This window comes from Mesocricetus auratus, unplaced genomic scaffold, assembly GCF_017639785.1.
Source record: "Mesocricetus auratus isolate SY011 unplaced genomic scaffold, BCM_Maur_2.0 Super-Scaffold_100676, whole genome shotgun sequence".
Lineage (NCBI taxonomy): Eukaryota > Metazoa > Chordata > Mammalia > Rodentia > Cricetidae > Mesocricetus > Mesocricetus auratus.
In genome coordinates this window covers 151,053,373-151,078,902 of record NW_024429266.1, presented here as the reverse complement: position 1 = coordinate 151,078,902, position 25,530 = coordinate 151,053,373, and the positions used below count along the sequence as shown (strand labels likewise).

General features: G+C 47.0%; 1 protein-coding gene across 1 annotated transcript in view; it reads left to right on the top strand.

The window, feature by feature from the left end:
* The window catches only part of Chchd6 (coiled-coil-helix-coiled-coil-helix domain containing 6), a 218,924-nt gene that overhangs the window by 154,650 nt on the left and 38,744 nt on the right, over positions 1 to 25,530 (top strand). The window contains exon 6 of the mRNA XM_040737696.1: positions 22,508 to 22,578. Coding sequence (XP_040593630.1) covers positions 22,508 to 22,578 — 71 coding nt within the window. The remainder of the gene's footprint in view (positions 1 to 22,507; positions 22,579 to 25,530) is intronic.

Below are 25,530 nucleotides of genomic sequence, written 5' to 3'. Positions count from 1 at the left end.
CTGAGCTGTCTCAGACCTAGAAGCATCTCCCAGCCTCTCACAGTGAAGCACCTTGCCAAGTGAGGCCTCCCACTATGGACTTCCAAAGCACTTGGTAGTCTACCATGCCAAAAGCCACAGCCCCTCCCAGCCCCGCCCCTACTCTCTTTTTCCCCTCTTGGTTGTCTTGACGTTACAGCTCATAACCTAGAACTGACCTGGGAATTGGCCCTACTTCTAGGACAGTTCAGTGAGCCTTCTGCCCAAGTCTCTTGGTTTCAGTATCTGCTCTGAGTTTAAGCTTTGTGTTTCTTCCTGCGTTTCGTGCTGTGACTTGGTATAGTAGGATAGACAACCATCCACCTCTGAGCTTGCTGTGCTGGATGAGGATCCTGGCAGTGCCACTTGGTCAATACCTAGTGTTGTAGCAAGTGCTTCCTTCTCTAGGCGGTTCTTCCAGCTGTGAGGGGGGCTGCTCTTCTGTGTGGCCATGGCTGGTGTTTACCACATACTGACTGTCTTTAGTCATTATTGTTTCATCTTTCATCCAGGGACTCTTGACTGTTTGAACCTGAGTGCAGCTATTCCTGTTAGCCTCTGGGTATTCTGGAGCTGTCCCAGTGTTGGTAGGCCTTCTAAGAAGATCTCAATTGGTCCTTGACTAGGAAAGTCCAGGGAGTATCCAGGGGCGGGGCAGGATCAGGCCTTAAAGTCAGCCTCTGACCATTGCCTTTGATTCCCACAGCTCTAACAGAGAGGCTGCCAGGAAAGAGTCACACAGAACAAGCTGTAAGCTGCCACCTCTGTCTACTCTTTCTCCACTGCTACAACCCCAGCTGCATTAGGAGTGGCCTAGAATATTGCTCAAACTATTTGCTAGCCTCTGTGCTATCCCCAGGCCCATACAAGCTCATTTAAGACAGAGGCACAGGAGCAGGGTACTGCTGATTGCAAGCTGTTGCCTTCCTCTGGCTGACAGAGTCAGAATAGTGTTCAGAAATAGTGGCCTTGTGGAAGGTAGTCACATGAACATGTAGCTGGAGGCCATGCCACCTACAAGAGCAGCATGCCACTGCAGGGCCTACATGTTGGCTTCTTGTGGAAAGAGGAAAGAGCATCTGTGGTTAGAACCACTGTTACTGCAAGCTCTGTTAGCTGTGGCTGAATTTAACCCTAACAGATTGATAGCTAACCACTCATCTAGCCACAGAGCTTGCACACGGACAGGAGTTGTGCCTATGTTTACCACTGAGCCATTCCTTCTTGAGTCTTTGGGGCCCATGCCATGGCTCTATTCCAGTTAATGCTGATGAAACAGGAGGAGCTCTCACCACTGTGCCTACTCCACAGCCTTCTGTGTCTTGTGGTATGTCATTTTCTGATGTGTGTCTCCCACTCCCACCCCCATCCCCACACACATAGAGGGCTAGATTCAGCTAACAGGACAAGCTCTGTGTCTGTGGGGCTGAGGAGGTGATGCAACCCTCAGGCAATACCGAAACTCTTGCCCATAGGCTGCAGATTGAGGAGTGGGGCTTGTGGTGGAGTTATATATGGTCTGATGGTGTGATTCCAGGAGCAAGTGTCCCACAGAAAGAAAGCCTACATACCACTGTGCTGCCTCTCTGGGGCTGCACACTCCTGTACTCTTATCTTCCCCAATTTCCATTTCAGAGGGCACAGCCCTCTAAACAGAGGTCAGGAGAGCTAGAGGTTTTTTGAGAAAGACCATATTAGACTACATTGCAATAACTACAGATATGCTGTGAATGTTAGTGGCAAAGTTACTGAGCAATTACACCCAGGAACAGGGGACACACCTCCTCTGTGAGTAAACATACAGAGAAAAAACCTCTCTGGCCTGCATTCCAAGCCATGTGCTTATTCTTGATGGCAGGGCAAGCTGTGTCTGTCTTTTGTGGCTATGCCTTCACATGTAGCCCTGGCTCCAGCAGACCCTGGGATTCTCCTGGACCTTCTTTCCAGGAAGAGAGCAGGCAAGCCAACCCCGTATCTCTATGAGTGGTCCTTCATGGTGATCATCTGTACAGACAGGTGATCTGTGCTGCTTCCACTGCTCAGGAGATAGGGACAACTAGGCTTTACCTTGGGGAGGCTCTCATAGCCTAGTGAAAGCATCAGGTGGTGTCTGTTGCCAACAGGCTAGAGTGGCTGGTTAGTTCTGTCAGATCAGAGGAAGCTTCTTGAAGGAGATGGCAGCTCTTAAGGAAGCTCTGGGGATTGGCCTTGCAGAGAACATGGAGAAGAGGCCAGGCTGTCATGTGAAGCAGAACTGGTAACTGCAGATGTGATGTGGGGAGGAAGGGTCCAGGTAGAGCAGCCAATGGCACTGAGGGCCCTGGACTTGGCTGGAAATAGCAGGACATTGTTTTCCTTAGTGTCTTGAAGAGGACAAGTCCCTCCCTTGCTGTGTCCATGCCCCAGAGGTAACCTGCCATAGGCTTCAACAATTTGAGAACCTATTACCCAGGAAACTAGGACTTGTTAGTGCCAATGGACCCTGCTCATAGATCTGTTAGACTGTGTGGTCCAACCTTCTCCTACTGAGCTCCTGTCCTGGCAGGTGCCTACTAGAGCAGCCTATCACATCAGTTCCTTCATGTGTTTGAAACACTGCATTCCAGCATCATCCCTGTAACTCAGTGGGCCTTTTGGCTAAATACTTTCATGTATCACCACCATGCACCTACTTTCCTTCTGTCTTTTTCCACCTCCTTGATGTGATTCTCTGAGGCTGAGGATTCTGTGAGTGTCAAGAACATCATTTATGTGAAGAAGCCTGTTGCCACAGCAACCCAGCGGTCGTCCTGCTACCTGGTCTGCATTTTCCAACTAGGTCCACAGAAAGTGTTCGTGGAAGGAGGGGTGCAGCCAGCTAAGCCCTGCTTCTCTGTTCATAGCTTGCCACTCATGTGGATACAGAAGCTGGCAAAGGGGCCACACCTGTTTCACAAGGCCACTTGATTGGCAAGCTGTTTGTACAGGTGCCCATGCTTGCTACAGCTGCCACTGTTTTCCTCATGACATGACTAGCCTGTACAGAGAGGCCAGTAAGGGACAATGCACTGGTTCCAGAGGCATGCTAGCTTTGGGGGCTTCCTGGTTCATACACCATCTGCTTGGCAAGTGGGGCCAGTTTTCTTGGGAATGGAGGAAACAAGGGGAGCAAGGATTCAACAGCTCTGGGAGGAAATAGTTCCCAAGAAGACTGAAAATGTTTTACTCTTTTAGATAAAATGTAGCTTAGCCGCACTAGGTTTGCTCTGATATGCTAAGTAAAGTAGGGGCTTGTGCTCATCCACACCAGGTGAGCACATGCCCACATAGAAGGTGATTTGGCTGTGCTCCTTCACTAACTGCTGTGCTCCTGTGATTCTCAATGATGCAGGCATACCACATCCCTCAAGGAGTTCTCAGCAGCTGAAACATCCCACCTAAGATAAAGACAAATGAGACTGACTGAGAGGACCCCTGGATGTCCCCAAAGCTCCTTGAGGCCCTCAGGGCAGCAGAGTTAGGGAATGAGAATAAGAGCTAAGGTTGAGTCCTATTCCATGCTCACACAAAGCAGCAGACCCTGGAGTGTCAGGTATATCTGGCTTCTATGTGAGAGTGTCTGCTTGCATGGCAGTTTTGCCCCCTAACCTGTAAGGCCTCTGGGTCATGCTGCCCGCACCTGCTGAGTCAGGGTTGTGAGATGAGACACTACCATCATGCCAACAGTTAGAGGCCTTTCTCATTTTACTGCTGTCGTTCTCCCGCTGTGTTGCTGAGCCATGATCCTCACTTTTGTTCCTGTCCCCTACCCACCTTAAGGCAGTCCACAGACCACTGGCTGATTTGGCAGTAGTTAACAGGGAGCAAGGATTGTGACAAAGGATCTGACCAGAGCTCCGGTTCTGTATGAGATCTTTTTGGTAGAACTGTGCTGAGACTGTGATTTAGCTGCAGAGGGATGGAAGTTGAGTTTTCCGGCAGCTATATGCCCTGTGTAGTCTAGGTTAGCAATAAGCAGGACAGTGGCCCTGCCCTAGGATACACAGACCTTTGAGAGTGGTAACTAGACATTACAGAAGGTGCTTCTGAGATTAACACGCCCCCCCGCCCCGAGGCCAACAGGGATAGTGTCAGAAAGGGCAGGGAAGGAACATCAGCTAGGCTTGTGGAGTAGCTTCACAGGGTGATGGCTGTTCTTCTGAAGGTCTGGACACACTAGATAAGATGGCCATGAAAAGATGGATGCATCTTCTGGGAAGAACCAGAAGAGTGAGCCCAGAAGCTGGAGACCAGTTAGGAGGCAGCTGCTGAGTCATTCTGGTGTGAAAACAACGTGACTGGTGAAAACAGCATGGCTGGAGCCAGGACTGAGTGTGTTGGACCAAGAAGTAGTTGAACTTGAAATATCTTTGAGGTTAACATAGCATATCAAAGACTTCTAGGGTTCATTTATAGTGAAGAGCTAACTCATGGATGGCTTGATACTCTAGTCTTAGACTTCTGGGTGAATGGGGAACAGGAAAATTGGGCTTATTCTAGAGCATGCCTCCCAGAGATTTATCTCTAAGGTTATTATGGCTCGTGCCAAGTTGACAGTATAACCCACCGTAGTGCATCTGTGCATTAGCCCTGATGCCCCAGCCTCTGACCCCCTGGTTTATTTCTATGGGAGATGAGTTTAGAAACCTGGTCCTGTTACCACCTGCCTCAGAACCCAACGTACTGGCTCCTCTTAGATCCATGCCAAACTCAAGTTCGATGCTGTAAGACCACATGTCTGTTTCTTGACCCACACTTCAGTCTTCCTGTGTCTGGGGTGAAAGCAGTGCTGATTAGGACTGACTTTCCCTTCTCAAATAGCTCTTATTGCTTGAAAGTCACTTCAGCTGATTTGTGTTTAATTGAGTGATCTCTGAGCTCTGGCAGAGCAGTGTGCAATGATTTGATTCCTGTGATGGGGTATCGTCCCCTGCTCGGCTACTAAGGTGTCTGTTGGCCCTGAGTAACTCATTCATATTCCCCACCTCGTCTCACCCATCCTTTGGGCTGGTGATGCAGCTTCTCGTGCTCTGGCCTACCTTGAATTAGGGTGACACAGATGTTAAAGCATGCCTAACAGCTCTCAAGTCTTGCTCAGGAATTGCCATGAAGTGAGTCCAGTTCATTATTATTATTATTATTATTATTATTACCAAAAAATTAAGTAATGTCATACAATGAACAGGGCTACAGAGGGAAGAGTGGGTTTGTGACAGGAACCCCTAGAGTTGGCAGAGATCTCTGGGGGCAGGCACCAAAGTCCACTGAGGGAAGTAGATGAAATCATGGCTTGAGGGGACAGATTCCCCCCCCCCACAGAAGAGTGAGGGGCCAGATCCCTGCAGTAGGTGAAGATGCCATAGCCACACCAGTGTCCAGCATGCCTCTGTTCCTGGGCCTGGAAGAGAACCCACCCAAATAGGTACCTTAGACATATGGGAGAAGCAGGCTATTCCTGGGGTAGTATGTATAGGGGTCCCAGTACTCAAATACAGAGGGTTTAGGGAACAAACAGAAGACAACTGCAGATCCTGCCTGGGACTTTGCAGTGCTGTTAGAGTCCTTGCTCCATTGCTGAATGTTACAGCTGAATTTGAAATGTCTCCATGGGCTCATGTGGTCAGTGCTTTTCCCAGCTAGAGGCACTATTTTTGGGAGGCTGTGTCCTGACTAAACTAAGTACTTCCCCAGGAGGCAGACCTTTCAAAGGATTACATCAGACCCCTGCTCCCTGATTCCTGGGTATCTGCTACCCACTCTGCCTTCCTCCTTGTTGATGGAAACCATGAGCTGAACTAAACCTTCCCTTAAGTAGTTTCTTTCAGGTATTACAGTTACAATAACAAAGGTAGCCAATACAGAGGAGAGCTGTAAACAAAGCCTCCCAGGACCAGCTAGGAAGAGCTGAGGAAATTTGGGAGGCTGAGCTTGACTGGCACTCCCTTATATTTCCTGTGTCACTTTTGCAATTCTTCCTCTGACCATGTCACAGCGAATCCTCAGGCACTTGTCCCTAAGATGTCTAAGGCACACCCCATGGTCCTGCTCTGCTGAGTACCTTGGTTTGAGGATACATGTTTCCCTTCCCTGAAACACATACTGAGAGAGATGCTCAGTATGTTAGCCCTAACCCTAACTCCCTAGTTTTATCCGTACTCCCTAGTTTTATCTCCTCTGCGTCTCCTCAGCTTTAAGTAGGGAGCCCATGGGGCTTTCTGAGGGCTTGCAGTCCACAGGAGCAATGCCTCTGAAGCTTAGTTTGTCTGCTCTCCTGGGCAACCCAAGCCTTTGTACAACAAAGGGCTACAAGATGTATATAGCAGGGCTACACAAGCAAGGGTGGTGGCTTGTGCGTCCAGCATGAGAGACGGCAAGCAGAGAATGGGAGCCCTGCCAGAATGCATATGCTGATAGATATGCTTGGTGCATTTATTTATTTCGTTTAGACGTCATGTCTACATGTGGTCCAGCACTCAATGCCATTGTAGAACTGAGCACTGCCTTTATACCAGCCCCCATCCCACTCACCAGAGAGTCACCTTTCTTAGTGCTTTTTTTTTGCATATCTTTCAAATTTTTAATGCATATTCAAGCATATATTTTACCCACATGGAATCACACTATATTGTTCTGCAACTTGCTTTTTTTCACTTTAATAATACGTCTTACAGTTCCTTCTGTTGGGATGGAGAAGCCATTCTCATTCTTGTTAACTGTAACCTAGCTAAAATAATAAATTCTTCCAACTGGAAAGAACCTCCAAGTCAATGTGATCTAATTGCCTCATTTTGCTACAACCTGGAGGACTGAGGTGACTTGCCGCAGGGCACAGAGTAATAGGTAGAGGCATAGATTCCTCTGAGAGTCCTCTAAAAGGAAGAACTTCACCAGGGCCAGCACTGGGAATAACAAGTAGGAATTACCGTATCCAACTGCCCACTTGCAGCAGAGAGGGCACATGTTGAAAGGGTACTCATGGGATTCTGTCAAAGTTTCCTGTGGGCTGCATAAGCATGGGTCTCCCTCCCATTCCTGTCCTGGTCAGCAGAACTCACTGTTATCTACGCATTTTCCTGAAACCTACTAGGACTTTGCTGTGCCCTTCCATAGTTTCTATAGTGCATAGTGGCAGGAAGAAGTGGCTTCTCCCTCCTAACAAAGTCCTTTACTGTTTCCTGGCTTTATCCCCACACACTACTGTCCCCTCTGGCATTCACCCAACATGGCATAGGTCGGAGGTAGTGAGTCTAAGCCATAGCGTTTCAGAGGACTCTAGGTGATCAGGGCTGCATGATTTCTAGGCCTGAGCTGGGTGTTTTGGTCCTAAATGGCCCTGGTCATATCCAGGCCATTTTTTATGCAGCAGAGCCCTCTGGTACCCAACCCAATCTGTAGTGCAAGTCCTTAGCCCAGCTTGTTCCCCCAGGTACTTGTCCACCAGTATGTGTTCCCACCCTGGGATATGGGATGTGAAACCACAGACCTGAAAGGGCAAGTCTTCCTGGTACATCCAATTGACACAAAGCTTTGAGAGGAGAAATGCTATTTTTATATTAAAGCAAACACTGATATTATGGAATAGCACAGAAAATTCAAGTTACATTTCAAGATAAAAGAGGCAATTTCAAAGCAATTTTGTCCTTCTTTGCCTCAGGCATGTCAGCCTTTTCTCCCCTGGACCCTGGAGGGCGTGTGCTAGCTCCACTCTGCTCATGGGGACTTGACTGAAAGCACGTTAGTTATATTGAAGCCCTTCGCCCCAGAAGTGGAAGTCTATCTTAGGAGTGAAGAGGCGGGCCCTGTTCTCCTCTGCACTGGGCTATGTCAACTGGCCCCTGCCTGGTGTCTGTGTACTCATCTGTTTTCTCTGGCCTCTTCATCATTTCTCTCAAATGGCTTTGGTTTACCTTGACCCTGACCACCATGGCAATCTCTTGTGTTACCTTCATTGTCTACTGGCCTGCTTTTCTGTTTATCCCTCTGGAAATCTGGTTGGCTCATCTCATTTTCTTAAATAGGCTCATAGAATACTGGCCAGGCCGAGAATTATGTCCAGTGTTCAGTGTCACCTTAAAAGACATCTTTGCCTAAGCCACTGTCTGGGTTGGTGAGCAAATTGGGAAGATTGTTCTATAAGGGTAAGTGCACTGGTAATTCTTCCAACCCAGTGTGTTCCCAGAGAAGTGAACTTCCCCGCCCCCAGCATATCCTACCCACTCTATGGACACCCTGTCCCAGGCCTCCCTGTCTTACCATACTCCCCACAGTACACTGTGGATACAAGGAACACCTACCTGCCCCATACTGCACAAGTGGTCATAATGGCTTCCTCTCAGAACCTTGCCTAAATAGGCTTCCTCCAAGGCCAAGCTAGATCATGGTATCACTGGCAACTGGAGGAAGGGCTGAGGAGCAGAGCCTCAGTGTGAGAAGGCCCTGGTTGGTAGAGGAGACTTGCTGACAGGGCCACTTGACATAGGTCCCATGGATGGATCAGCTTCCCAGTAGGCTGGCATCTCTATCATAGAAGCTGGCTGTGATTCAGTGCCATTAGCCCTCCTGCATGTCTGTATGCCATGATATGTATAAGGTTCTCATCGCAAGTATCGTATTATCTGTAGATAGCAACTCTCAAGTATTTTTCTTCTCTTGGACTGGCACAGTGGTGATACTGTGGTTAACGTGCTGGAGACAGGGTGTTCCTCTAACAGAAATTAGGAACAGAGCACTCTTGCCTCTCATCTGATTCATCCTGTCCCTGTTCGTCTCTGCCTATTCACTGAAGGCCTTACTAGTGTGTGATGGAGAGTGGCATCATGCATGGTGCGGGGAGTCACACAGACCTAAATGTCCACCTTGCCTCTACAGCTCACAGGGTCTGTGACCTTGTGCAGGTTTCTCCATCTGTCTGAATCTCTTCTCATCTATATAGAGGTGGTGCCCTGGCCTCGGGCAGGGATATCTTAATGAGGTCTTATGTCTTAGGTGATGAGAACCTTGGGCCATTCTGACTTTTTCCCAGTGTATCCCCAAAGGGCCTCTGCTTGAGGTGCCCTCCATATTTCTCTCCTCCAGCTGCCCGGCATTATAGACTCAGTTGGAACATGATCATGGAACTTTCTTTGTATACTATCCTATGCGCCAAATGCTGTTGGGACCCTAAAGGAAGGTGGCAACTCCAGTCTTTGTCTGTAGGAAGGGACCTAGGGATTATGGAATGTTCCAGTGAGAACCACAGGGTGGGGACACATGGTGAGCCTCCTGAATGGTTGTGAGCATGAGGTTTTGTGGATGTGGCTGTGATAGGCCTGGTAGCTTCAGGCCTAAACTCACATCTCCATCCCAGTTCACTTCCTGATGGGCCTCCTCTTCAGACACAGAGTAGGTAGACTCAGTACCGGGCTTCCCACTTCCTTCTCAGCAAATCTGAAAGGCAAAACTAGGAAAGTTTGTCTGTTCCTTGCTTGTCCCTTTTGAGATTTCCTTTTCTAGTTAACAGGCATGGTTATAAATACATAGCACACTTGAATATGCCAGGCACTGTATTGGGCAGCGTGCCCTCACCCCATGATAAACAGCCATATTTCTTGCTCACAGATACCCAAGTAGCAAGTGAGGGAATAAGGCCATTGAACCTGGCCTTCCCAATTCCACATAGTCATGTGGGTAGCAAGAGATGGAACAGGCCTGCCAAGCCTGGGCTGCTTGGCTCCACATGGCAACAGAGATAACAAGTGAAGGGAGTAGGCTCTCTAAGCCTGGATTGTTTGGCTTTTTTTCCTCCTCTCCTTTCTTTATCACATAAGTCTTGTGGGGATGTATGTAGCACAGCGGTAGAGTGCCTGCTTTGCGTATCACAGAAGTCTTAGCACTTTGGAAATGGTCCCTTCTCATCTGCAGTGTGGCAGTAAGCTTCTCCCTTCTCTGCCAGCTTACCCTGTCTGCACTCCTCCGGCCCTCAGGCCCCTAAAGAGACCCTCTTTCTGTCTTGGTCACTGTAGTCCTTGATCGAGTTCCAGGGACTCAGGAGGTACTGCTGCATTACCAGCTAAGTGGTAAATGATATCTGCCATGGCAGCACGGTCTATATTTGCTAGGACTCCTGGAACAAAGGACCCCAAACTCAAACAAAGCTAATTGCATCATGTGTGACTCCTGAGTTGGAAGCTGCCAGTCAAGATGTGGCAGGTCATGATTCCTCTTTAAGTGCTAGGGAAGGGTCTGCTCTAAGTCTCTTTCTCCACTCTGGTAGTCTCTTGGCTTGTGGAGGAGGTGCAGCTCTAGTTTTCACATGACAATTTCCCTGTGCATGTGTCTCTCATATCCATATCTCCACTTCTCATAATGATGCTAGTCATGATAGATTGGATCACCCTTCTCCAGTATGACCTCATTTAGCTAATTGCATCTGTAGTGACCTTTATTTTCTAGTAAGGTTATATGCTAACTTAACATAAAATCAGAACAAGGCGAGGGACACACAATTAACTTCATAAGTTGTGCTCTGTGTTGGAATTCCATCAGGCATCTTAAGTTTAGTTTATCTGGGCTGAACCATCACCAGCTATTCACCATACTGATGCATATTGATGCACTGAACCTGACTTTGGACACTTCACACCAGCCTTTGACTCTGTAGAGCCATGTGGATTCCTTAAAGGAAATCAAGAGTAGTCAGAGAGGAAGAAAGGGCATGGAGAATGGATTGAGTCAGGTGCACCCACCCTGAAAGCTCATTGTCTTTAAAAGAATTATATTGGATGGTGTGTGGGTATGACCAAAATGCCTGGTGGGTGTGATCATTTTCTTTAACTGATTGGAGGTTTCAGTCCATGGGTGCTTGGCCCCATGTGCTTGAGCAGAACATTTTAGTGGCTGCAGCTTGTGGTGGAGGCTGCTTTTCTCTCCTTGGCAAACAGGAAGAAGAGAGACGGGAAGGGAGAAGAACACACTCCCAGTAGCCTACTTCCTCTTGCTGGGTCCTATGTCCTGAAGGTTCTAGAACCGCCTAGCCTCCTAACATAGCTGGAGACCACATACTCAGCCCATGAGCCTTCAGGGACATGGCACATCCTAACATGTCCTGCATGTAAAAGGAGGCAGCAGGTTCCAGGCTCCAGCTCAGATTAATATTCTTCTCTGGACTTAGGCTTTCTGAAGAGTGCAGGCAGAATTTGGGGATCACTGGAAAGCAGCTTTCATGGGGAGCAAGGGTTGCATACTTAGTAGAGGCTCAATGGTGTCAGTTACTATATGTTCCAGATAGTCTATGTGACCTCGTGTAGCGATGGATCAGTAACAACTGTCATATTGACTTAGTGACAAGTGCATTGTACCATGTTTTCCACCTGTAAAGTCTCCTGATTCTTGTGTTACTTTGAAAAAGGGAAGAAACTTGTTAGGTTGTTCTTACCACTCTCATTGGGTAGTTGAGGAAACTAAGATGGAGTACAATTATGCATCTTGCCTAAAGGCACAACAATAGTTAAGTGAAAGATCTAGAATATAAACTCAGGTTGTGATTCTCAACCTTAACTTCACATTAACATCCCTGAGTAGAGCATTTTAAAAATTTCTGTGCCCACAGGGCCCAGCCTGTACCAGTAACCAGCCTCTGGGGGTGGGCTCAGGTGTAGCTTATGAAAATGACTCAAGTGATTCCAGAGTACAGCCAGGATTTCCTTTAGAGCCCTGTGAGAACTTCAGGCACATGAAATTGTAGATATGAAAACACAGTAGCATGTAAGAACCAGGGTAAGCTGAAGAACAAGACCCAACCAAGTAGTCTCAGATTTTTTTTTTAAAAAGCAACACAGTGTTCTAAAGACAGAGCCTTGTATCTCAGGCCTCTGATATGCATGAATCTGCAATCTTGTGAAGAGTGGGTATATGTGAGACCCTGGGGATTGTGCCTTTGATGAAACTCTTGGGCCGTGTAGATCCTAGTGGCTCAGCAGCAACCTTCCATGCTGCAAGGCCACCACTGTCTAAGACCATCCAGCTAGAAACTAAGTGCAAAAGCTGCTTCGGCGAGGAAAGGGGCAGGGCATGCTCAGAGCTGCCTGCCTGGGGCACATTCTTCTCACAGAAGTCTTCTAAGAGAGATGAGACCTTTTCTCTGGAGTCTCCCAGAAGGGACCTGTCACAAAGGGCTGGGAATTGCTGAGTGTGCAGTCTCCGCCAGCCTTCTGTTATTCCTCTGCAAATGGAACCTTTAGGATCAGCACAAAAAGCTAAAATGTCTTCAGCCTGTAGGCCTGGCTGTACTGCCCTCATGTGCGCCTCAGCTTGCACAGGCAGGCTGGATCCCCAGGGCCTACAGCTGTTCCTTAACCATGGCATTCCGGCCTCCAACTTTACAGCTATGGATTTGTCCTTGAAGATTTGTGCTCTTTCTTTCTGCAAGAGTCACTGTAGCCCACAACATTGAGACCCTGTATAATTTCATTGAGGGTCACATCATCCATCAGTAGCAAAACTAGAATTAAGACTCACTCTTGGTTTGACTTTTACTTTGTGTCAGAGTACGCATTTTGTTTTCATACTCTTTGGATAGCACTATTCAATTATGTTTGCAAATGTAAAATAAATCAATAAGTAAGTAACTAGCAGTCCCGGAGTAGGGCTGGCTGCCTGGTGTCTGGAGTGCCACCACTCCCTGCTGCATGGCTTTCTCCCTACACCCTGCCATTGGAGTGATTATAGTGGTCAATTACCTAGTCAATCCTGCTTATTCCAAGTATACCCTTAAATTCCCTCCCATCTGCTTTGGCTTTTGCACGTCCAGGTTAAACACTGCTCCATTCTCACAGGGTAGAAGCTCTGTGCTAGCCATCCTCCCTAATACCTGTCCCCTGACCTCAAAAAGTTCAGGGAATCCAATCCCAGTCCATAAACTCAGGTCTGGGCAAGTGGATCTGACTTCTCAGTACTGCAGCACTCTCAGAGATTAGTTCTCACCTCCCTTCAAACAGGACTTTGACCTTTTTATTCTTGACTGTTTATCAGGAACTTCTGGGAAGTTTTTTTTTTTTTTTTTTTTTTAGCAGCAAACTCACATCCTTGAATTCACCTTTTCGGAGCCATTCTCATGTACTTTAAAGACAAAGCCTTCTGAGAATTCTTCAGCTATCTCTTGCTGGGTCAGAGTCAGGGAGCACCCTCTTACCTATCTGTTGCAGGCTGCTCTGCTCTGGTGGAAGGAACCAGACTCACAGTGGTCAGCTTCCTTTCAGTTCTGATAAGTTCTGTGGTATCTGCCCTACCCAAGGAGCTGCAGGGTACACCCTCTATCATTTCCAGACCAAAATGCCAAAGGGTCACTAGTATTCAGACAAATCTCCCCTCATATAAGGAGTTTCTGGATGAAGCCTCTCACACCTGGATGACTGGTGGCTCATGTTTAGTAGTCAGTGGAAGTCATTAAAGAATATGTTCAGTTATTGCCAATTAATGTAGCCTTGCAATTTTTGGTTACTATGTATGATGTATATACATGCTATGTATGCATATATAAAAGCATGCATGCTCAAGGATATAATAGTAAATTCCTCTTCCACTCCAGCTCCACACCCAGCAAAGCATACACAACCCAGAAATGGCTGAAAGGCTGGGAGATACAGTCGAGATTGCAGAGCCAGAGTGGCAGAGAGATTTGGGTGTGTGTGTGTGTGTGTGTGTGTGTGTGTGTGTGTGTGTGTGTGTGTGTGTGTGTGTGTGTGTGTGTTCCCTCTCCCTCTCTCTACTTCTTCACAAGTGCAAATAGTTTTGAAAGGGTCTCACCTGAATCACATCACCAGGGCTCTAATTAGCAGTCTATACCTGGAAAAGGGGTAGGGGGTTTAGGTAGCAGGTATGTTAAGAAATAAGAGCATAGATTGATGTCCTAGGAATAAGGGGACCCTTAAAGGTAAGGTCCTGGGAGAGGAAAGGGAGGGTATCATAGAATTGTTTCAGGAGAATGGTCCTGCTGGTTGAGGGACCTAGATCTAATGATACAGGCCAAAGGTGATGAGCACAGAGCAGTTCAGCATGAACTGAAAATGCCTTTTGGCCATTCTTCAATTATACATTGATCAGGTTGGGCATGGAGGGACATGCTTTAATCCCAGTACCTCAGAGGCCAAGGCAGACAGATCTCTGTGAGTTAGAGGCAAGTCTGGTCTACATGGTGAGTTCAAGGACAGCCATGGCTACAAAGAGAGACCTTGTCTCAATAAGTAAATAAATAAATAACAAATAAATAAAAATACCCATTGGTTAGTCCCAGGGCTTGCCCAAGCATTGGCAATAAAGATACAAATCTACCCTGGAGCCCAAGCAGTTCCCAGAGGAGATAGATAATTAGCAGATGATTGCAATACACTGTGAGAAATGCTACTGGAAAGCCTATCTTAAAACAGAGCATGGAGACAGCCATGGGAAGTCTGACTGGAGAGAAAGAATAGTATTCATTCTGTGGAAGGGATGCTGCTGGGCCTCAAGGCAGTAATAGGAGCTTCCCAGGTGGACAGGAAAGAATTAGCAGAGGAAGTAATGTCCAGAACATCCTGGAGGGTTCAAAAATAAGGTTGCAAGTGAAGCACAGAGACTGAGGGTAGGGCCAAGGTCATTAACAGAAGGCCCTATCTCCAGAGGGGTCTTGGGGATCTGTAAAGATCACTCTTACTACTGCCTGGATGGTGTGCTAGAGGCAGAGGATGCAGCCACAGGGGACACTGAAGGCATATGCATACAGTGCAGTCTGTGGTAGTCCACTGAGGAGAGCACAGTGGGGAGCAAGAAAAGGAGTTAGGATGATCAGGAGGCAAAGTCATCATCTGCATTCAGTTGTGGCTTGATATGGGGACCCCAGGGGCAGGAAGCAGTGATAATTGGCAGTTAATCTCCAGGAGCTGGGTGAAGGGTGGCATTCTCTAGTGCAGGACTGTAATGAAAACACCAGGGGTGGGGATGTAGGAGAGGGAAGCTGTTCAGAAGGAAACTGTTGGAGGGACAGAGAAAGGGAACTGGGTGTAGTCAGTAGGGCACATTCTGATAAGAACACAAAGGCTTTCTGTGTTCAGCCAAGATTTAGCAAACAGACCCTAACAAAAATGCCAGCCTTGTCCTGAGCTTGTCACCTCCACAGACTAAAGCTAAGGTTTGTGTCTCATTCTTCATCACTGCCAGCAGAGATGGTTTGTCCTCCACTAAGTGGCCTGGCCAACTCACCAAGGTCACTGCAGATAGCTAGGCTGCCTCCACTGCCCTCTGTTTAGACTGCTGCATGCTGTCAGTGGTCCTTCCAAAAGGGATCTCTGGTGCCATTTCCCATGGCACACCCTCCAGTAGCTTCCTGCTGTCCCCTAGAATAGTCTCTGCATGTGTAGTCAACCCTAGATGACCTTCAGTATCCATTCTCTTCCTCCCTGGACGTCTGTCTGTGCTCACTGTGCTAGCAAGAACTCACCAAGTACAGTTACCCCCTCAGCATCTGCCCAAACCCTGACTTCTTGTCTGTTAGCTGTCTGCCTGAGGTGACCAGGCAGAGGAAGAGGCCTTCCCTGGTAGCTATTGAAAAACACAGCCCACAGCCTTTAATCTCTGTGTGAGCTTTTAAGTGGCATTGCCACTGAGTGAAATTATTTGTTTACTTCTTCCATATCCAGACTGTTAGCTCAGTGGAGCAAGGACTTCATCCCCTCATTGCCTGCCGTGTTCACTGCTTGTAGAGCAAGCCTTGGCAAATAGCAAGCGCTCAATAAATGCTTGCTAAATGTACAAAAGAAACAAGTGGTGAAACTATGGTGTGTTGCAATATGCTAGGCATGTTTGGATCCATGTATAGGGGTGTCCTCAGTGCATTCCTAAGGATCGCTGGGAAGTACTGCTCACTAGACTCATGAGTAAGCAGGCTTAGGGATGATGGTACCTGCCATTCTGTGGCCAAATATGTGGCGGGTATCCCTCTAAAGGTGAGAGAGATAGGTGCAGTCAGCACTGAAATAAAGTTATGGCAGAAGTGTGGTACACATACTGAGTCAGACAAACTTATCTTCTGGCAGTGGGAATCCAGAGCTGGGGGGCATGTGAAGGTGAGTGGCTCATAGGAAGAACAGACAAGGAAACCAGCCCGGAGGCTCAAGAGTTGTGAACTGTGTTGAAGGTAGGATGGGTCCAGCCTGGGGATGGCTAGGTTGCCACAGATGGGCTCTGAAGACAAGAAATAGTGATTGTGGAAAGTGAAAGGTGGAACCTTGCTGGCTTTGACATGGGGGCACGGTTGGTCTTGGGATGGCCTGTGCCTTGGGGCTTTAAGGTAGAATAAGGCAAGCCAGGAAGGGAGTTTTCCACAGGGTGGTGCAGGGTGGGTATTGCTGGCTTGGATCAGCTGTGCAGCCACTTAACAGAATTGAATTTCAGTGTTCCTGGGTAGTGCAGTGGTTCTGTGTCTGGCACTGGCACTCTTGATAGCTTATGCTAAAGATTTAAACCATTTTTTAAAAGTCTAGTTTACTCTTTTCAGGTTAGAGACTCCAAAACATGAATACATTAATTATCTTTACTTCACTTACCATTCCTTCTATCTCTAAAAACTTCTGACAATAATGCTGGTAGATTCCAGATTCCTGGGCAGCCGGTGCTGGCTATTCTGTCAGCACCTTGGCCTGGACTGTCCTGTGTCAGTCTCTCAGAGTTCTGGGATTCCAGCTCTGGGTCCCTTCCAGCTCTGGGTCCCTTCCAGCCTATGCTGGTGTTGCTAGGAACACTCCTCATCCCATTCCACCTCTACTTCAGACCTATGTTGTATCAGCATTCCCATTATTTAACACTTTTCTTCCTGAGTCACGGTTGGGCACAGCAGGGAAGTATGGAACTATTGAAGACACCTGTGACTATTCCGCCTTGCTCTTTGGCTTGATGTCTTTTCACCCTAGCAGTCCCTTTGCCTTCCAGGGCTGCCTCTGTTTCTTTATCTGCCAAGTTCTTACCTCAGAATTAACTTTTATGAGCTTTCCAGGTATCAGCCTCCTGGGCAGTCCCTACTATAGTGCCTAACCAGGCAGGGCCACTGAACCTTCTGATAGGGCATGCCCCTTACTCCCATTGGATGCTAGACCCAGCATACATGTGACTGTTGCCTCTTGCAACTTTCCACAGCATATGCTAAAATACTCCCAGCACTTTGAAAGGACTCCAAGTTCCTGAGCTTCATTTTGCCCCTCACCCCCACCCCACAAGCCATGACATTAGTGTCCTGTGCCCTGGTCATACCATGTGCTACCTCAGCTTGGTCTGCAGTAGCCTGCGAGATGCCTCATGCAGGCCCAGTGCAGCGCTGGAACTTAGGAGACTCTCTTGCCAGAGCTTCAGCCAGTGGCTGCCTCCTAACTAGCCTGTGCATCACTCATGTGGTTCTGGCCTTGCTTTGCATTTACTCAGCAATTCCTGCGTCAGGCCCTGTCATAGGCTCTGGGGATAGAACATAAGCAAAAGAGACTAAAGGCCGGTGGTGGAGGAGGTCATGCCCCCTGAAGAGCCTTCTTTCACTCCTCAGCACTCAGAACTATTCTAGACACTGCTGGCCTTGTTGGTTCATGTGTGTAAAGTCAAGAGATACTTGTTAAGGTCTTAAAACTGTATGCCGGTCATGTGTATTTTATAATGCATCTTCCCCTCATTCGCACCAAGTCTGTGCCAGCTGCTCCATCATCAATCTCACTGTGCAGAGCACAAGCAGAGGAGATGGCATGGAAACCCTGCCCATGACACACACTAGCAGGAGGGGCCCTGACCTGAGCACCTGTAACCTCACTCTGTGATTCATTCATGACCCTGCACTGTATCTCCATAGTGCTTAGTCAGCTAAGGGGAACCTCAGACCTCTCTAGCACTGTGGTATCTATCAAGCTGGGTCTCCATGACACCCAGCCTTACGTTCCCTAGTAGGCCATCCATGAATGCCTTTGGCCTGGTTGCCAGTGTTGAGGCTCTGGCCAGGGAATTGCTCTTTTCCAGGCATGCAGAATAAGCTGTTGTCCTTATTCCCATCATCATAGTCATGAACACATGGGCCTCACCCTGAACCGCACTTGGTAGACTTGCCACAGATCTCTGTGCCCCTGCATCTTCCCATTCTGTTTCTTCTCCTGGCTCTGCCTGGGGACAGCAAGTCGCTCTTCCCTGCCCATGACATGTTTTACTGCCATCCCCGCCTTCCCACCTTGCTTCTCTCACCCTCACACTCTCTTTTGATCTTGCAAATCCAGGCCCTTAGAGAAATCAGACGGTATGAAATATGAAAACTGCTTGGGAAGTAATTGAAGAAACACTGCGACTTTTGAAACCCATAGAGATAATACTCACACCTTCTTACTCACATTATTTAATTTTTAATGGCAGATTTAATTAATGGAGATCAGGTCTTCTGCCTTCAGATGTGCTCAAGAAGCAGCTGCAGGCGCAGGAGGAGGGGCAGCTGTCTAGAGCAGAGAAAATGCAATCCAGAAGTGGGAACCTGAGGAAGAAAAGTCTCCCAAACTAACAGTTCATGATGATGGGGACTGAAGATATAGGGTCAGTGCAGGCCCATCAGAGAGCATCCAGAGGCCCAGGAGCCTATGTGCTAGCTGTAGCTACTAGTCCTTTGGCCTCAGTGGTCCAGGATCCTCCAGTGCTGATGACCTCTCTGGGAGGACAGGACTCCATCATCCACAGCTGCCTCTGTCCTTTTAAAAATGGGGCTCCTCTGCTATTCCCTCACCTAAAAAGACAGGGCTTGGCCAGGTATAATGACTCAGGCCTGTAATTCTAGCACTCAGGAGGCTGAGATAGGAAAATCACTATGGCTTTAAGTCTAGCCTTGTCTAAATATTGAATTCCAGGCTAGCCTGGGCTATAGAGCAAAACCTTGTTTCAAAAACACAAGGAACAAAACCCATGCTTTTATTCACCCCTCATTTGAACCCAGGCTCTGATTCTGAAGTTGAGGCCACGTCACCCAGTGTGCCTCTTGGCCCCTCCCTGCCCTTGCTTTCACTATTTGACAGTCCCTGCTCCCCACACATACCCATGCTGCTCTTTGGAAAACCCCATCCATATTGTTGTCTCTCCTTATGAGACCTCGTCCTTGTTTGGCTCATATCTACTCACCCTTTGGTTTGTTAGAAATGAATATATTCTTTAACTCAAGAACCTGACTTCTAGAATGTTTCCTGTAGATATGCTCATTCACACACAGAGCTGCAGGTAAGGACTTGTTCTCCTCAGCACTGTTTACAACAGTAGGAGAATTTATTGGCCTAGAGAAGATGGTGGGAGCTGCTTGTCTTGAGGTGCAGAGTGCTTAATCACAGAACCCTCACCCACACTGTGCTCCCTCACAAAGTACTCCTTTACAGAGTGTGCTCAGTCAGTGTATTCCCTCACAGAGTGCTCCCTCTCAGTGTGCTCGCCCCAAGTATGCCTCACAAAATGCTCTCTAATTAAAGTACTTGCCCACAAATCATTTGCTAACAAGGTACTCACAAGTGTGCCATGACCTCACCCATGGGGGTGTAAAGAGGAAGATGGGGTGGGTCTGGGGAACAAGCCTCAGAAAGCTCACCACTCACTATGGCCCCTGTCATGCTTTCACTTTTGAAAAACATTGGTGTGACAAAAATTGTGCCTTAAAGTTAGGGTGCTAGTGTCCCATGAACTAGGCCATGGACTCCGTTGTCAGAACCACCAGAGGCAGTGAGAGGGAGCAAGAAAGATACCTTGGTTTGCTTCAGTTCAGGTATCCACTTCCGAGAAGACAGTCTTATTAAGTTTACAGGCTGCTTTGGTAGGAACCCACAAAGCATCAAACTACTGGTCTCATGCCCATTTGTAGTTGTGACATTGTGTTGTGTGAGCACTCCACATGACCAGGGCACTGACTCCACTTGCCTTGGACCTTACTCCCAGTACTTAGTGGTTATCAGGATGAGTAAGCTGGCCAGTCCTTAAGAAGCCCACAATAATGACAAATAGTCTGCTGGGTTCTTGTCCTCAAAGAAGAAGACTGGACAACCAGGGACACATGAACAAAAATAGTGACATGATGCACCCCCATTGTGGCATGGAGACCTTCCTGTGCTTCTGGGCCAGGGTTTGTGACAAAGCCCATTGCCATGCGTCTACACAGACAGGATGGGATCAACTGGGGATTTTCACTGAGTCATAATGAAGAAAATAGAGGAAGCTACAGTGGGGTGGCCGTAACCACTTCTTGGCCTGTGGATACTTTCTATGACAAATCCTACCAAACCACATAATTGTCTCCATGTCCTATGGGACAGATTTGTCCTGCCTACCATACAGAGCAGTAGCTCCTCTTCTGTCTACCCACAATAGATGGGTCCATCTCAGTCCTTGGGTTGTCCCCTTGAGAGGGACTCAGCAGGTGACTGGACCTGGAACCCTGTGACCTGATGCTGTGAAAACATAAAGGAGAAAAGAAACTCAGAGATGATTGATCCAAGCATATTTCTTATGGGGAAGAAAGGCCGGTTTCCATGGAGTTTCTTTGTGGCTTCTGAAACTGCACAGTGCTGTATATGTTGAGGGAGGTCTGTGTGACTAGTTTTCTGTCACTTTGCAGTTAAGAAAACAAAGCTTGGAGGAAGTAAGTGGTTTACCCACAGATTGTGGCCAGAACACACCAAAATGCTGTCGTACTGTGGGCCCATGCATCAGGCCACATCCGCAGGAGGCTCCAGCAGAGTCCCAGTGATCCCAAGGAGGTCACAAAAGAGCATCTGCTGGAGGAACAGGCACATACTGATCAGATTGCTTGTGCCCTTATCCTCAACCAGGACAGCCACATCAGGGGATGTCATTCTATTCTGAAGCAGAGACGACTCTCTTGATGTGAGTGCAAGAACTCCAGGGGAGAAGCAGAAACCACTGCCAGGCCGTGAGGAAGACCTATGTTTATTTCATGCCTGTGTGGGCTGAAGCTGTTGACATGCCTTGGAGAAGGACTTCTCTGGTGTGGACACTAGAAGGGATAGGATAGGTAACCTGCACCACAGATGCTGGTCTTCCCTGCCAGACACTTTGTGTTCCTAAACTCCCCTGCAAGAGTCTCCTTTCCACGCTGACCCCCAAGTCAGCCTTCCCTGAGAATGTAGACAGTGGAACTCTCAGAGAGCTGGTTAAAGTAGAGCTTGGATCCAGTTCAGACCTGTGGTCCCCTAGAGGAAGTCCTCTGCCTTAATTCCCTTCCCTCTAGACCTTGCCAGACTCCACACCACAGGTTATGCTCTCCTGGCAACCCTGCTTCACTCCTCTCTTTTCCCTGTTCACCAAGGGACCTGCTTGCTGCTTTCCTTCGGCAGGTAAGTAGGTGGACCCAGGCTGAGCCTGACAGATGTGCAAGGAAGCACAACCTGAGACTCCACAGTTCCTTCACTGTCACAGCAGCTTGTTGCAAGGACTGACTGATGAACCTGAAACTGTTTGCTCATCTGTGAAATGGGGGAGAGTGAATGTAGTCAGCTATGCAAAGGGCCTGACCGTGGCACATTGCATATAAGCATGTGCTGCTGGCCTCATACCCCACTTGAAACATCTGACCACTTACCCTACAGGGACCACTTGACCTACCCTGTCTTAGCCTCCAGGTTTGGATATGTCTATCCAACCATGCATGGGTGTGAGTACTCCCACCTGAAGTGTTATGTCCTGAGGCTGCAAGGGGTGTCAGTATGAGTCTCTGAGAGAAAGTGAAGATGCTGGAGCTTAGAGAAAAAAGAAAGCACTAGTCTAGACCTGTATGGCCAGAAGTGACTAACAAGTTAAGCAACTTACCCATCATCACAGTGTGGCACCAGGATTAAAACCAACTGGCTTGTTCTTGCTCCTAGGCTTTCCCTAGCAACCTGACTCTATAAGTGTATGTGTAATGGATAGCTTCAGGAAGGACAAGGTGCATACCTCCAGAACTTCCCACAGTGCGTCATGGGAAGTAGCAGAGCATGCCATAGCCTAGGAATCAAGACAACGGATAGCCTGGCACTTGCTATTTTATCTTGTCATTTGACCTCTGTAGGCAGGGTGGTCCACTTGTTCAGTAGAAATTGGAGTAGATCAAGGTCAAAATATTTTTCTTTACTAGTAATAAATGCTTAAGACTTTGCAGACCATGCAAGCTCCACCACAGCCATTCCACTGATCCTGTAGCATATAAGCAGCAGAAGACATGGGTATGTCTGGCTATGGGCCAGTGAAACTTTATTTACAAACAAGGTGGTCAGCAAATTTGGCCTGTGGTTTGCCTTCAGCAAGTCACTTTTCTGGGTTTCCATCACCGTGGTCAGCATGCTGTGGGAGCTAGGACCTAAGCTGTGCTCACAACAGTTAAGATATTAGCATCTGTCCAATTCTAGTGCGATTTTGTCCCACACGCTTCCAGAACGAGACGGCAACCTTTGATAACCAGTTCTATGTTTTTTCTTTCTAGAATGCCGAGATATATAAACTGTCTTCCCAGCAATTCCATGAGGCGGCTTCAAAAGCAGAGAGCACAATAAAGTAAGAATCTGCTTATTGTTCTTTGTAAACTTGTCTGCATTTGTGAAAATCCCCTTGTGTGGCTTGAAACCTGCTGCCACCTGCCTGATGGCCAATTTCTCTAATAACAAGACAGCCATCTGTTCCTCAGCCCCTTGGCTGGGCTGAAGGTAGCCATTGGCCATCAGTAATTTCCCAGTGTAGCACACAGTTCTTCCCAGTTCCTTGGCATGGTGAAGTGTGCCACAGCCACTGTTTTCTCTGGGGCAGCAGCTGCTTTGTTTTCTAGCTAGGTAAGGGGGCAGTGAACAGGCTCCAAGGGACCTGGGGGGGGTGGATCATCCCTGGCTCTGGCCCTGGCCCTCTACTTTGTGAGGGGTGGGGATTGAACTCTAAGCATGTCCCCTGTGGGAGCCTCCTGTTCCTGCTGAACACACAGTCCTCTTCTAGCCTAGGCCATTCATGCTCCGGACACTCCATGCTGTGCTTCCAAATGAACAGGACTCAGAGAGGTCAAAGGTTCATAGGCCAGTGCTCTGCCACATCTGCCATGTTCCTGTGCTATCCATGAACAACCTGAACCAGGATGTCAGAAGCAGGGAGATGTAGGCTTGTTCATGAATCATTTGGGTGCAGATCCCTGGGGAAGGAAAGTCTCACTTAAGTGTGAAGATAGTCTCTGTTCCAGGAGACTAGAATTCTCCAATGAACTCCTACAACCCCTTCTGCTCCCTTGGCAGTCTCTCTCCCAGCAAATTGGGTGAGTCACCAGAAAAGCCCATCATGGTACAAAATGGTTGATCTGGTAGCATGAGAAGATGTCATAGGGGGTTTGAATAGCTATGATGTGACAAAGTACTTGTGAAAATGCTATGAATAACTGTTGGCAAAGATTTTCATCCGGACTACCGGTCAACTCTGTCCCACCAGCTGGCTCTCAAAATAACCACACAGAGACTTATTAATTATAAATACTTGGTCAATAACTTGGGTTTGCTACTAACTAGCTCTTACAAATTAAATTAACCCATATTTTTCTTTATATTCCATCATGTGACTCGGTACCTTGTCTCGGTGCAGCATGCTCATTTCCTACTTCTTGTGCATCTCCTCATGACTTCTGAGACTCCTCCCAACATCCTCTCTCCCACAAAAGCCCTGCCTCGCTATAGGCCTTCAGCTCTTTATTAGCCAATGAGAGTACATATTCATAGTGTACAAAAAGATTGTTCCATAGCATTTCCCCTTTTTGTCTAATTTAAAAAGTAAGACTTCAACTTTAACATAGTAAAACTATGTATAACAAAAACACGTTATGTAAGAGTTACAGTTATAATGTCCAGTCAATTGATATTTGGCAAATTTAGAGAAAATAGTCTCTTATTTATCTTATCTTTGTGAGTCTAAAGTTTTATACCTAATTTGCCTCTTATCATAACTAAGGAAAACTTTAATTCTAATCATTTAGTCTTCCACTCCATCAAAGACCCCCAAAGGATGTAATGTTACTTAGTGACAGGGACATCTGACTGCCTGAACAGTCTCCCAAAGTTCTGCAATATTGGGGCATCCAACTTTGGCCCACAGACCTAGTATATCTTGTGGACAGAGTTTCTGTTCCACCTAGTCCCAAGGCTGTTTGGACCCAAATAAACACACTGAGGCTTATATTAATTATAAACTGTTTGGCCAATGGCTCAGGCATCTTACTGGCTAGCTCTCTCCTAATTATTAACCCATAACTATTAATCTAAGTATTTCTACATGGCCTTATTTTACCAGAGAATTCCCAGTGCCCTGTCTTCCCAATAGCTACATGGCATCTTTCTCTTTTGTGGCTTTTCTCCCTGTCCTCCTCTTTCCAGCATTCTCCTAGTCTGATACCCCCACCTATACTTCTATACTGCCTGGATCCTGGGTAGTCAGCATTTTGTTAAACCCATAAGAGAAACGTATATTCACAGCATACAGAAGTACCTCCCACATCTCTGACAGACATTTTGAGAATCAGGGAATTTTGAAAGACTGTCCTACCTTGTCTTGGCAAAGTTTGGCAGTTGCTATGTTTTGCAACTGGTTCAGTTTAGACAGTATACTGTCAGCTATTGTGGCAAAGGCAGTTTCTTGCCCAAATATCTGGCTTTTGCCACAAAGAAAATAAATTCCAATATGGAGGTTCTTCAGTGCCTATCATCTTTTTTAAAGTAGTTTGGTGCTGTCAGGAGCAGACATGTCTCACTGTCACATCTTAAATGTCATATTCTGTAAGTCTTTGAAGTGTTTGAAAGCTATATCTATCTAAATATATCTGTCTAACCTTGAAAACATACGTAATATCTAGGTTTATTTCTTTAGCCAGGATTTTCAGAGGATTTTTCTTTATCAAACCTGATTCATATCAGTCTAGAATGAATCCACAGCCTTTCATTTCCTGTGGAAATAAAGGCATAACCTCTTCCCCAATGCAACATACCTTTTGGCTTTCCCTTAGAAGTCAAGATATTTTTAGAATATAGGTTGGTTTAAATCTAGCAGCTTTCATAATCCAATGTCTCTTAGCAGCTCTTGCTCATTCATCAGAAGTCAAAAAATTCAAAGACAACACAATAACATACAGGAGCCAGACTCTATGTGTATTTCCCATCTTTATATAGCTTATTATTTTTTTATTTTACTTTTTTAAAGACTATTATTTTAAAACTATTTTTTATTCTATGACTATATATATTCTTTCTCCGTTTTCTCCCAAGCCCAAGTATATTTTTAAACATGCTATATGTTTAGAAGTTTCTTTTGTCTGGATCTGTCTTTACTATGTACCTGTAATCTTTTTTTGTCTGTATGAGCAAAACTTAAACCTCTGTGCAACTTATTTCATGGCATGGTAGCAGCTGGCTCCTCCCTCATCAGTTCTCTGAGAATCTAGCCTTATGGCAGAGGTACCAGGGAACCATGTTTACCATACCAACTCTG